Raw genomic sequence first — 14,568 nt, 5'->3', positions numbered from 1 at the left:
AAAAAAAAAAAAAAAAAAAAAAAAAAAAAAAAAAAAAAAAGATAGGTGAAAGTAAGCATGCTAGTAGTAAAAAAGCTCAATAAATATTAGTTTTCTGTTGACTTCTACAAGTTAACCGATGCATGCTATCATGGTATACCAACGTTTTTTGAGGGGTTCCATTGTTACTGATTGCTGGCTTTGTTGTATTTTTCTTTTCTTCTTCTTTGCTATTATAAATCAAAGGTTGGAAACCATACAATTCACAACCCATTCCAATCTGCCCTCCATATCTACTTCCACATTAAATATTTCTAAACTGCAGTTATCAAGGTCAATAAATCTGATGGCTGGATTTCAGTTCTTCTCCTAACAGCATCTATTATGGCTGACCTTACTTCTTCCTCCCTCAGTAAACTTGGCCTCAGCGACACTATACTCACTGCTTCACTGCTAATTCCGAGTTTCCTAGGGAGAGCCTCCTTTACCCAAGCATTCAAGTCTCAAGGCTAATCTACTCTGGTAGATTAGGTTGTCCTATTATTGTTCTCAATTCTTCATGCCACACTCTAACCATGGCTTCCCTTTCACTTTGAGCTTGAGGATGTCACTTGATTTGGTAAATGGAATGTTAGAGGACATAACACACGCAGAAGCTTTGAAAGGTTCCTCCCTCAAACTCATTTGAGAAAGAATTTTGGGGCTTCCCTAATGGTGCAGTGATTAAGGATCTGCCTGCTAATGCGGGGGACACGGGTTTGATCCCTGGTCTGGGAAGATCCCACATGCTGTGGAGCAACTAAGCCCATGCGCCATAACTACTGAGCCTACACTCTAGAACCCACGAGCCACAGCTTCTGAAGCCCGCGTGCCTAGAGCCCAAGCTCTGCAACAAGAGAAGCCACTGCAATGAGAAGCCCGCGCACCACAACCAAGAATAGCTCCCACTCACTGCAACTAGAGGAAGCTCGCGTGCAGCAACGAAGAACCAATGCAGTCATTAATTAATTAGTTTGCTTGTTTGTTTATTAAAACAAACAAACAAACAATATGCCCTTGGTAGCTGCCAGTCCAAGAAGAATGAAGAAATGTTGGGAGCAGGCCGGAAGCCAAGCCCACCCAGGCCAGCACAGCCCAGCACAGCTGCAACCCACAGGAAGACACAGGAGTGAAATAATAAATGTCTTCAGTGGTAAGAATCACTGTGACTTTAAGGATGCTTATTTCACAGCGAAAAACTGACGAACAGACATTGGTTCAAGATGGCGGAGTAGAAGGCCATGCTCTCACTCCCTCTTTCGAGAACACCGGAATCACAACTAACTGCTGAAAAATCATCAACAGGAAGACACTGGAACTCACCAAAAAAGATACCCCACATGCAAAGACAAAGGAGAAGCTGCAATGAGATGGTAGGAGGGGTGCAATCACAATAAAATCAAATCCCATAACTGCTGGGTGGGTGACTCAGAAACTGGAGCACACTTAGACCACAGAAGTCCACCCACTGGAGTGAAGGTTCTGAGCCCCATGTCAGGCTTCCCAACCTGGGGGTCCGGCAATGGGAGGAGGAATTCCTAGAGAATCAGACGTTGAAGGCTAGCGGGATTTGATTGCAGGACTTCAGCAGGACTCGGGGAAACAGAGACTCCACTCTTGGAGGGCACACACAAGGTAGTGTGCACGTCGGGACGCAGGGGAAGGAGTAGTGACCCCATAGGAGACAACCAGACCTACCTGCTAGTGTTGGAGGGTCATCGGCAGAGGTGGGGGGTGGCTGTGGCTCACCAAGGGACAAGGACACTGGCAACAGAAGTTCTGGGAAGTACTCCTTGGCTTGGGCCCCCCCAGAGTCTGCCATTAGCCCTACCGAAGAGCCCGGGTAGGCTCCAGTGTTGGGTCACCTCAGGCCAAACAACCAACAGGGAGGGAACCCAGCCCCACCCATCAGCAGACAATCGGATTAAAGTTTTACTGAGCTCTGCCCACCTGAGCAACAGCCAGCTCTACCCACCACCAGTCCCTCCCAGCAGGAAACTTCTACAAGCCTCTTAGATAGCCTCATCCACCAGAGGGCAGACAGCGGAAGCAAGAAGAACTACAATCCTGCAGCCTGTGGAACAAAAAACACATTCAGAGAAAGACAGACAAGATGAAAAGGCAGACAGCTATGTACCAGATGAAGGAACAAGGTAAAACCCCAGAAAAACAACTAAATGAAGTGGAGATAGGCAACCTTCCAGAAAAAGATTTCAGAATAATGAGAGTGAAGATGATCCAGGACCTTGGAAAAAGAATGGAGGCAAAGATCAAGAAGACACAAGAAATGTTTAACCAAGATCTAGAAGAATTAAAGAACAAACAAACAGAGATGAACAATACAATAACTGAAATGAAAACTACATGAGAAGGAATCAATAGCAGAATAACTGAGGCAGAAGAACGGATAAGTGACCTGGAAGACAGAATGGTGGAATTCACTGCTGTGGAACAGAATAAAGAAAAAAGAATGAAAAGAAATGAAGACAGCCTAAGAGACCTCTGGGACAACATTAAACACAACAACATTCGCATCATAGGGGTCCCAGAAGGAGAAGACGGAGAGAAAGGACCTGTGAAAATATCTGAAGAGATTACAGTTGAAAACTTTCCTAACATGGGAAAGGAAAGAGCCACCCAAGTCCAGGAAGTGCAGAGAGTCCCATACAGGATAAACCCAAGGAGAAACACGCCAAGACACAGAGTAATCAAATTGGCAAAAATTAAAGACAAAGAAAAATTACTGAAAGCAGCAAGGGAAAAACGACAAATAACATACAAGGGAACTCCCATAAGGTTAACAGCTAATTTCTCAGCAGAAACTCTACAAGCCAGAAGGGAGTGGCATGACATACTTAAAGCGATGAAAGGGAAGAACCTACAACCAAGATTACTCTACCCGGCAAGGATCTCATTCAGATTTGATGGAGAAATCAAAAGCTTTACAGACAAGCAAAAGCTAAGAGAATTCAGCACCACCGAACCAGCTCTACAACAAATGCTAGAGGAACTTCTCTAAGTGGGAAACACAGGAGAAGAAAAGGACCTACAAAAACAAACCCAAAACAATTAAGAAAACAGTCATAGGAACATACATATCAATAATTACCTTAAGGTGAGTGGATTAAATGCTCCAACCAAAAGACACAGACTTGCTGAATGGATACAAAAACAAGACCCATATATATGCTGTCTACAAGAGACCCACTTCAGACCTAGGGACACATACAGACTGAAAGTGAGGGGTGAAAAAAATATTCCATGCAAATGGAAATCAAAAGAAAGCTGGAGTAGCAATACTCATACCAGATGAAATACACTTTAAAATAAAGAATGTTACAAAAGAAAAGGAAGGACACTATGTAATGATCAACAGATCAATCCAAGAAGAAGATATAACAATTATAAATACATATGCACCCAACATAGGAGCACCTCGATACAGAAGGCAACTGCTAACAGCTATAAAAGAGGAAATTGACAGTAACAATAATAGTGGGGAATTTTAACACCTCACTTACACCAATGGAAAGGTCATCCAAACAGAAAATCAATAAGGAAACACAAGCTTTAAATGACACAATAGACCAGATAGATTTAATTGATATTTATAAGACATTCCATCCAAAAACAGCAGATTACACTTTCTTCTCAAGTGTGCACAGAACATTCTCCAGGATAGATCACATCTTGGGTCACAAATCAAGCCTCAGTAAATTTAAGAAAATTGAAAACATATCAAGCATCTTTTCTGACCACAATGCTATGAGATTAGAAATCAATTATAGGGAAAAAAACACAAACACAGGGAGGATAAACAATACATTACTAAATAACCAAGAGAGCACGGAAGAAATCAAAGAGGAAATCAAAAAATACCTAGAGACAAATGACAACGAAAACATGACGATCCAAAACCTATGGGATGCAGCAAAAGCAGTTCTAAGAGGGAAGTTTATAGCTATACAAGCCTACCTCAAGAAACAAGAAAAATCTCAAATAAACAATCTAACGTTACACCTAAAGTAACTAGAGAAAGAAGAACAAAAAAAAACCCAAAGTTAGCAGAAGGAAGGAAATCATAAAGATCAGAGCAGAAATAAATGAAATAAAAACAAAGAAAATAGCAAAGATCAATAAAACTAAAAGCTGGCTCTTTGAGAAGATAAACAAAATTGATAAACCATTAGCCAGACTCATCAAGAAAGAGGGGGAGAGGACTCAAATCAATAAAATCAGAAATGAAAAAGGAGAAGTTACAACAGACACAGCAGAAATACAAAGCATCCTAAGAGACTACTACAAGCAACTCTATGCCAATAAAATGGACAAGCTGGAAGAAACAGGAAAATTCTTGGAAAGGTATCTTTCCAAGACTGAACCAGGAAGAAACAGAAAATATGAACAGACCTATCACAAGTAATGAAATTGAAACTGTGATTTAACATCTTCCAACAAACAAAAGTCCAGGACCAGATGGCTTCACAGGTGAATTCTATCAAACATTTAGAGAAGAGCTAACACCCGTCCTTCTCAAACTTTTCCAAAAATTGCAGAGGAAGGGACACTCCCAAACTCATTCTACGAGGCCACCACCACCCTGATACCAAAACCAGACAAAGACACTACAAAAAAAGAAAATTACAGACCAATATCACTGATGAATATAGATGCAAAAATCCTCAACAAAATACTAGCAAACACAATCCAACAACACATAAAAAGGATCGTACACCATGATCAAGTGGGATTTATCCCAGAGATGCAAGGATTCTTCAATATATGCAAATCAATCAATGTGATACACCATATTAACAAATGGAAGAATAAAAACCATATGATCATCTCAACAGATGCAGAAAAAGCTTCTGACAAAATGCAACACCCATTTATGATAAAAACTCTCCAGAAAGTGGTCATAGAGGGAAACTACTTCTATATAATAAAGGTCATATATGACAAACCCACAGCAAACATCATTCTCAATGATGAAAAACTGAAAGCATTTCCTCTAAAATCAGGAACAAGACAAGGATGTCCACTCTCAATGGTGAAACACTGAAAGTATTTCTTCTAAGATCAGGAACAAGACAAGGATGTCCACTCTCACCACTATTATTCAACATAGTTTTGGAAGCAATCAGAAAAGAAAAAGAAATAAAAGAGATACAAATTGGAAAAGAAGAAGTAAAACTGTCACTGTTTTCAGATGACATGATACTATACACAGAGAATCTTAAAGATGCCACCAGAAAACTACTAGAGCTAATCAATGAATTTGGTAAAGTTGCAGGAAACAAAATTAATGCACAGAAATCTCTTGCATTCCTATACACTAATGATGAAACATTTCTGAAACAGAAATTAAGGAAACACTCCCATTTACCATTGCAACAAAAAGAATAAAATACCTAGGAATAAACCTACCTAGGGAAACAAAAGACCTGTATGCAGAAAACTATAAGATACTGATGAAAGAAAGTAAAGATGATACCAACAGATGGAGACATATACCATGTTCTTGGATTGGAAGAATCAATATTGTGAAAATGACTATACTACCCAAAGCAATCTACAGATTCAATGCAATCCCTACCAAATTACCAATGGCATTTTTTACAGAACTAGAACAAAAAATCTTAAAATTTGTATGGAGACACAAAAGACCCCGAATAGCCAAAGCAGTCTTGAGGGAAAAAAAATGGAGCTGGAGGAATCAGACTCCCTGACTTCAGACTATACTACAAAGCTACAGTAATCAAGACAATACGGTGCTGTCACAAAAACAGAAATATAGATCAATGGAGCAGGATAGAAAGCCCAGAGATAAAACTATGCACCTATGTTCAACTAATCTATGACAAAGGAGGCAAGGATATACAATGCAGAAAACACAGTCTCTTCAGTAAGTGGTGCTGGGAAAACTGGACAGCTACATGTAAAAGAATGAAATTAGAACACTCCCTAACACCATACACAAAAATAAACTCAAAATGGATTAGAGACCTAAATGTAAGACCAGGCACTATAAAACTCTTAGTGGAAAACATAGGAAGAACACTCTTTGACATAAATCACAGCAAGATCTTTTTAGATCCACCTCCTAGAGTAATGGAACTAAAAACAAAAATAAACAAATGGCACCTAATGAAACTTAAAAGTTTTTGCACAGCAAAGGAAACCATAAACAAGATGAAAAGACAACCCTCAGAATGGGAGAAAATATTTGCAAATGAATCATCGGACAAGGGATTAATCTCCAAAATATATAAACAGCACATGCAGCTCAATATTAAAAGAACAACCAACCCAATCCAGAAGTAGGCAGAAGACCTAAATAGACATCTCTCCAAAGAAGACATACAGATGGCCAAGAAGCACATGAAAAGCTGCTCAAGATCACTAATTATTAGAGGAATGCAAATCAAAACTACAATGAGGTATCACCTCACACCAGTTAGAATGGGCATCATCAGAAAATCTACAAACAAATGCTGGAGAGGGTGTGGAGAAAAGGGAAGCCTCTTGCACTGTTGGTGGGAATGTAAATTGATACGGCCACTATGGAGAACAGTATGGAGGTTCCTTAAAAAACTAAAAATAGAACTACCATATGACCCAGCAATCCCACTAATGGGCATATACCCAGAGAAAACCATAATTCAAAAAGACACATGCACCCCAATGTTCACTGCAGCACTATTTACAATAGCCAGGTCATGGAAGCAACCTAATTGTCCATCGACAGATGACTGGATAAAGAAGATGTGGTACATATATACAATGGAATATTACTCAGCCATAAAAAGGAAAGAAAATTGGGTCATTTGTAGAGATGTGGATGGATCTAGAGACTATCATACAGAGTGAAGTAAGTCAGAAGGAGAAAAACAAATATCACATATTAATGCATATATGTGGAACCTAGAAAATGGTACAGATGAACCAGTCTGCAGAGCAGAAACTGAGACACAGATGTAGAGAACAAACGTATGGACACCAAGGGGGGAAAGCGGCAGGGGGGTGGTGGTGTGATGAATTGGGAGATTGAAAACAAAAACAAAAAAACTGACTAATGTTCTACTTACTCTACTCTCTCCCCAACCTCTTACCTGAGCTCCAAATCCATATTCTATTGATAGGCCTACTCTCGGAGATCTCTACTTGGATGTGTCAGAAACCTTAAACTTAGTATATCCAGACTGAAACTCGATTCTTTTCCTCTGTCGTCTTTCATCAAAAGGCTACAATATGCACCTAAGTGTACCCCTGCCAACTTGTGAAGCTCCTCTTGGTCCCCTCTCATCTCCGTGGCATCAACATAAAACTTTCCTTCTAAATATGCCTCCAATACATCCAACTCTTTCCTGCACCAGCATCACCCTCATCCGAGAACATTTTCTCTCACAGAAACTGTCCTTCCTGAATCTACTTTTCAATTTCTCTTACTCGTCTGCTGTTGTTCTTGAACTTACTTTTGTCTCCCTCTAATACATTCAATACTCTGCAGCGGAGAAAATTTTTTCTAAAAAGCAAATCAAATCACCTCAATCTCCACTGCCACTCCTGCTTAAACATCCTCTTTAGAACACAGACAAATTTCCCCTGTCTCCAGGCTTAAATCCCACCACGTCTCCTCCTATATGCCAAGCTTCTCCTTCCCACCACAAAGAACTTGCACTGCAGTTAACCATGCCTCAACACCTTCTTCCAAATCAACTTAGAACGCTTCAATGGTCTATAAGGAAAATAGGACAAAATATTTGAAATTGGGATAATTTTGGAAAACCTGAACGTATGATCACCCAAACTACAGCTCAAAGGGCACACACAGATTCACACTTATTTACTACAGACTCACACAAGATAGTAAAATATCTCCCTAATATGCTTCATCCTGCTAATTTTCTCTTCTTCAGAAAACTTTGTAATTTTCCTGATACTTTTTCTGTTTACTGCAAAAAGGTAGTGTTCCCAGGAAACACTGTCTGAGCTTTGGAGTCATTTTATCTTGGCGTAAGCGCTCAGAGATTGCAACCTTGTTCTATCATACAAGGGCCAAGTTACTAGACCTCTCTGGGCCCTGAATTCCTTAGGTCTAAGGTAAGAAAGAAGAATTCCCTACCATGCTGAGTTGTTGTGCTGATTAAATGAGACATATGTTTATGAATACACCCAAATTTCCTCCTTGTGTCATTCAGTTAATACATATTTCTTGAGCTACATATTTCAGGATACACTGGTGAGCTTATATTAGATATATCCCACTTCATAGGAAACTTTAAAAAAAAAAAAAAAAAGGGTCTCAGCATGAAAAAGAAAAGCATTCAACTCAGCTTCATGCTCCTTCCTGGGGAATGAGGTCCCAAATGGTTGCCCAGATATTCTGCCCAGAGTTCAAACCCAGCAGCCCATCTTCCTATTTGGGTCCATTATCCTCCTTGAGGGAGACTCTGCTTCTCTGACATTTTAAGTCCTGAGACCCACACTTGTCTTGTTATCTCAGCCACTTTGCCCTGGACACACTCTGGCCTCTTTATTTACTGTTGTCCTCACCCTGGGGAGTCAGTGCAGGGACAGTGACCAAAAAAATGGATGTGGCTGCATACAGATGTGTAAGGAAGAAAGAGGCAAACGGTCCAGTTTCAAATATTAGAAAGTATTTATACAAACATGATTAGCTACTGAGGAGCTTATTCTCTAGTATTTAGCGTCTTAATCTTAACTTCTGGTGGACTCACATAAACTCTATTACTACGCTGTTTCCCAGAGGCAGTTTATAAATATTCCTAAGAGCTTAGGTGTTCTTTCCAAAACACTAACACCATGACCACAATAAATGTTAGAACAAACAAACAAACAAAAAAACCACATTTGACACCACTGCTATTGCATTTATTTTGGGGGCTGAGGTCTTTTGAAAGAAAATAATGGGTTCTTGCTCCTTGACAGGGACCCTGGGATCTGTGCTCTCTGTTTATGTGCACATGTGATGTTTGCAGGAAGAATGACCTCAGAACAACATTTCAGGGCAAAATGCGATTCAGTACTTCTCTACATACAGGCACAGCTCTGAGAGTTAATGGGTTTAGGACCTATTCCCCAAAATGTGTTCTTGGAAACACTAGCCTACAATTCTATAGTCAAAAAAGGATGGCTTTCTATTAAAACTAGAGTGAAATAATTTATATGACCAACCTGCAAATATTGTTGACTGAGTCTTCTGGACAATGGTGGTGGCATTTACATCGCAAGATCTTTGGGCGAGGGGTGAGGGCTGTACTCTCACCATCCTCTTTCCTGGTGCCCACGTTCAATTTTCCTGAACTTCGCAAAAGCATGTTATCAAGGAAGTTTGCTGAAAAGAAGAAACAGTAAGAGTTTAAGCATCTTTGGGATAGCCCAGCCACAGTCTTCTGTCCAAAGAATGATGATATTAAACAAAATATTAAGTATTCATAATAGTTAAACGTTTAAACAGAAAACATATTCTGATGTTTTGACACCAAAAAGTGTACTTTCTATATGATATATATGTCTCATTAGAAATTCTCATACTCCTTTCAGAATAGTAGTTTCTACATTAAGTTATAATAGTTGTATTTGATTCAGTGCAAGCAGTTCAATGACCCACTATTATATAGATTATCTCTACTCTGTGCGGTAACGCTGTGAGTAAATATAACCATTCCCATTTTCAGATGAGAACATTACGACTCGAAGTTTAAGTGATCTGCACCCTGCAAATAAGTCATGAAGCCAGCATTTACACCCAGATCATCTGGGCCCTAAAACTTTCTACCAGTCTCTTTACTTTAGGGTTCTCTTCACTTTAGGTATACCATGTATTTTTTAAAGAAATCATTAAACATATTTAATCTGCAACATTCATTAGGAAGATAAAAATTTAATTATCAAGATATACAAGCGAAAGTGACGACCTATTACGGTAGCAATGTTTCTACATCTTCAATGGAAGATACGATAGTAGACATGATGTTTAGAGACAGATTTTTCTGGTTCTAAAGTAGGCTTTGCTGTTTACCAGTTAGTTGACATTGAATAGCTTTACAAATAATCCCACTGTGCTTCATTTTCTTATCATCAAAATGGAGATAATTATAAGCACCTACCTCATGTCAAGAGCTTAGAGTGGGTATGTTACATAGTATTACTTGATAAATGTTAGCTAATGTTATTGGAGAAATCTAATTTTTTACCTTTTAAATAGTAAGACAATGTTGCACAACCTAGGGTGACATATCACTGAGACAGTTTTCATGTTTTCTTCTTTACCACCACTTTTGGAAAGAAAGGATGCTTCAGAAGGAGGCATAGATTAATTGACACCAGGTTTCAGGCATTGTGGTAAGAGCTCTCCTACATGCTATGTCACTGTATAAATTGTCACCCTGAGCAATGTTTGAATTAAAATCTAACAACACATCCAGTTTGCCTACAGTTAAATACAATTTCAACAAAAATATTATCTAAAAGATACTGGGTTAAAAAATTGAAATTCTAGATCAGAAGTACAGTATACACAATAGATATGTACAGTGTACGTTTGTGTTTGTTTTTTTTTTTAACTACAAATTAGTGCCTCCAACCACTGGTTATATCAGAGAATGAAGAGTTTAGAAAAAGGTCTGTGATGATTTATCCTGACTTTTTCTATGTTATGCTAATTAGTTGAATTTGTAGAAAGTAGTAATTAAAGGAAAAACGAATATGTTAGATCCATTTACCAGAATTTCCCCCGATCATTAATTCTAATATTTCATTAGATTTTTCAAATTTATGTAAGATGTACACCTAACTTTCTCAAACAGTTCCTTATATTTTAGTCTGCAGAAGACGTATCAATTGTAATATATGAAGAGTCTGTTATATTCAGAATTCTGGGCCACCCACAGTGATTCTGATTCCACAGGTCTCAGGTGAGCCAAGGGAAAGGCATTATTCCACAAGACCCCAGGTGACTGAGACAGATGATGTGCAGACTCCACTTTTAGAAAACTAGGACTAGATTAAGTAAATATTTATTTAATCCAACCACAAAATTAATCCCAATAGGTGTTTATTATTTCTATAAAATCGGTGCTCATCCTTAAGTTAAATTCCAAAATAAAGTGAAGTTAAACACAGTTCATGTTAGTATCTTGTATTTAAAGCCTGCACACGGCTTGCTATCCAGGTGCAGTGGGTATTGGTATGCCTATGTATCACCCTGCCATGCTGGTTTCCTTCTTTTTAAATCTGTTTCTCAGTCTTACTAACTTTATGACCTAAATTACCTCAAAGTAACTCAAAGTGATGAAGGTAAGATATTTAAAACTTATTACATCCTGCTTTCTTCCATACCAGGCCCCTGCTCTTTGAAGTTTTTAAAACAAAATAATAAAAATTCATTTATTATGCATATGTCTACTTAGCAAACACATATTGGGTGCCTACCTTGTTCCAGACACAGCCTAGGTAAGTAGGATGAACTAAACATACACAGAATTTACAACCTGGTGGGAAAAGTTGTTAAATGGAATATTCACACAGAATGGTCTACAGTATAAAAAGAAACATCTTTATACTATTGGAAAGAAGATATTTTGTAAAAAACATTTTAATACAGGATTCATGATTTTCTCATATTTTAAATTTATTTAAACAAAATAATGATATAAAATTTAGTTAGAAGGAGATTCTTTGCGATATTGCTTAACAATCTGTGTTTACAACAAGAGGGGGATAAGTCAGGTCTCTTAAAAGAGATTCCTAGGTAGTCATTAAAATGTAGATGTGAAAGTATATTTACTGACAAGGAAGACTGTTAAAATGTAATTTTTGTTGAAAAGGGCAGTTTACAGAGCATTTTAATTACAAAATCCCACTATATGAACAAGAAAAGGGGCTAAAACAAACAAATAAACAAAAAACCCAACAATATAAAAGAGGTCCAGAGGAGACACTAGCAATAAAAACTTGGTAATCAGAAGGCAAAAATCATCCTTTCTATAGAGATTGTGAAGATGAAATATTGCTGCATAATCCTTCTAAAATGTTTAACACTTCAACATGCAGTCAGAATACATGATATTTTACCAAAAACATATTCGTAAGAACAAAAAGATAAGTATAGCTAGCTCATAATAGACACCATTTCTATAAACTGAGTTAACAGACAACATACTGAATGAACATATAAGGCTTCCTTCATACAATATGACCCAAACAAGTAAAAGTAGTGAGATGATAAATGATTGCTTTTAATTAGCATTGAATACATGGATAATTAAATGCAAATCTGAGACAGGTGGAGAGTTCTTTATTTGCTTTTGCCAAAATAATCAAGGGAGTAATCCATAAAAGTATGTAATTGCTACTTAGGAGTCAATTAATCTATATGTGTTTAATTCCTTATGAAATGAAAATCATTATCACGATTCACAACATTTCCAATCACAAGATTAAACTAAAATAATTAAGTGATAATTTGGAGGCTAAAAAGCGAAGACAAGGGAGAAGAGAAGCAGTAGCAATAGAATGAATAAATATGATTAGACTCAACTTAAAAGCCAAGAGCACAGTTAAAAAGAAAGATTATGATATCTAAATTGAGGTATAGTTGCCATACAATATTAGTTTCAGGTGTACAACAATGTACCACATCTTCTTTATACATCCCTTGCTGGATACTTCAGTTGTTCTATATTTTGGCCATTGTAAATAATGCTGCAATGAACATAGAGGTGCATATATCTCTTCAAGTTAGTGTTTTTGTTTCCTTGGATAAATACCCAGAATTGGAATTGCTGGATCTCATGGTAGTTCTATTTTTAATTTTTTGAGGGAGCTGCATACTGTTTTCCATAGTGGCTGCACCAATTTACATTCCCACCAACAATGTACAAGGGTTTCCTTTTCTCCACATCCTCACCAGCATTTGTTATCACTTGTCTTTTTGAGAACAGCCATTCTAACAGGTGTGAGGTGATATCTCACTGAGGTTTTGATACATATTTCCCTATTGATTAGTCATGTTAAGCATTTTTTCATGTACCTGTTGGCCATCTGTATGTCTTCTTTGGAAAAATGAATATTATTCAGATCCTCTGCCCATTTTTTGTAAATGGAACTTTGTTTTTTTGCTACTGAGTTGTATGAGTTCTTTATATATTTTGGATATCAACCCCTTATCAGATACACGATTTGTAAGTATCCTCTCCCATTCAGTAGGTTGCCTTTTCATTTTGTTGAGGGTTTCCTTTGCTGTGCAGAAGCTTTTTAGTTTAAGGTAGTCTCACTCGTTTCTTTTTGCTTGGCTTTGCTTTTGGTGTCAAATCCAAAATACCAACACCAAGACCTATGTTAAAGAGCTTACAACCTATGTTTTCTTTGATGAGTTACATGCTTTCAGGTCTTACATTCAAGTCTTTAATGCATTTTGAGTTACTTTTTGTGTATGGTGTAAGATAATGGTCCAGTTTCATTCTACTGCATGTAGCTATCCAGTTTTCCCAACACCATTTATTGAAGAGACTATCATTTTACCATTGTATATTCTTGGCTCCTTTGTCATAGATTAACTGACCATAAGAGTGTGGGTTTATTTCTGGGCTCTCTATTCTGTTCCATTGATCTATGTGTCTGTTTTTCTGCCAATACCATACTGTTTTGGTGACTATAGCTTTGTAAAATAGTTTGCAAGCTGGGAGCATGATGCCTCGAGCTTTGTTCTTCTTTCTCAAGATTGCTTTGGCTACTCAGGGTCTTTTGTGGTTCTATACAGATTTTAGGGTTGTTTGTTCTATTACTGTGAAAAATGCCATTGGAATTTTGATAGGGATTATATTGAATCTGTAGACTATTTTGGGTAATATGGACATTTTAACAATATTAATTCTCCCAGTCTGTGAGCATGGATTAGCTTTACATTTGTTTTTGTCTTCTTCAGTTTGTTTCATCAATGTCTGATAGTTTTTAGTGCACAGGTCTTTCACCTCCTTGGTTAAATTTATTCCTAGGTATTCTATTCTTTTTGATGCAATTGTAAATGGAAATCGTTTTCTTAATTTCTCTTTCTGATAGTTCATTCATTATTAGTGTATAGAAATGCAACATATTTCTCTACGCTGCTTTTATACCCTTCAATTTTACTGAATTCATTTATTAGTTCCAACAGTTTCTGGTGGAGTTTTTAGGGTTTTCTATATATAACATCATGTCATCTGCCAATAGTGACAGTTTTACTTCTTCCTTTCCAATTCAGATGCCTTTTATTTATTTATTTTTTGCTTAATTATTCTGGCTAGCATTTCCAATACTATGTTGAATAAAAATGGCCAGAGTTGGGCTCCCCTGGTGGCGCAGTGGTTGAGAGGCATGGGCTCATGCCCCAGTCTGGGAAGATCCCACATGCCGCAGAGCAGCTAGGCCCGTAAGCCACGGCCGCTGAGCCTGCGTGTCTGGAGCCTGTGCTCCGCAACGGGAGAGGCCACAACAGGGAGAGGCCCGCATACCGCAAAAAAAAAAAAAAAAAAAAAAAAAAAAAAA

The 14,568-nt window shown here is 37.8% G+C and overlaps 1 protein-coding gene across 5 annotated transcripts in view; it reads right to left on the bottom strand.

Annotated features, from left to right (window-relative positions):
• Positions 1-14,568, bottom strand: part of BMPR1B (bone morphogenetic protein receptor type 1B) — a 424,563-nt gene that overhangs the window by 56,690 nt on the left and 353,305 nt on the right. For all 5 annotated transcript variants that reach the window (XR_003434972.1, XM_027116943.1, XM_027116944.1 and 2 more), the window contains one exon: positions 9,217-9,376. Coding sequence is in view for 4 of the 5 variants with exons in the window: in XM_027116943.1 (XP_026972744.1) it covers positions 9,217-9,359 (143 nt within the window). In the remaining variant the exon portion in view is untranslated. The remainder of the gene's footprint in view (positions 1-9,216; positions 9,377-14,568) is intronic.

Source organism: Aethalodelphis obliquidens, unplaced genomic scaffold (genome assembly GCF_003676395.1).
Source record: "Aethalodelphis obliquidens isolate GAN/ISIS:26980383/991018 unplaced genomic scaffold, ASM367639v1 scaffold17, whole genome shotgun sequence".
In the NCBI taxonomy this organism is placed as follows: Eukaryota; Metazoa; Chordata; class Mammalia; order Artiodactyla; family Delphinidae; genus Aethalodelphis; species Aethalodelphis obliquidens.
Note: the sequence above shows the minus strand (reverse complement) of the source record. Positions and strands in the feature narration are given on the sequence as shown.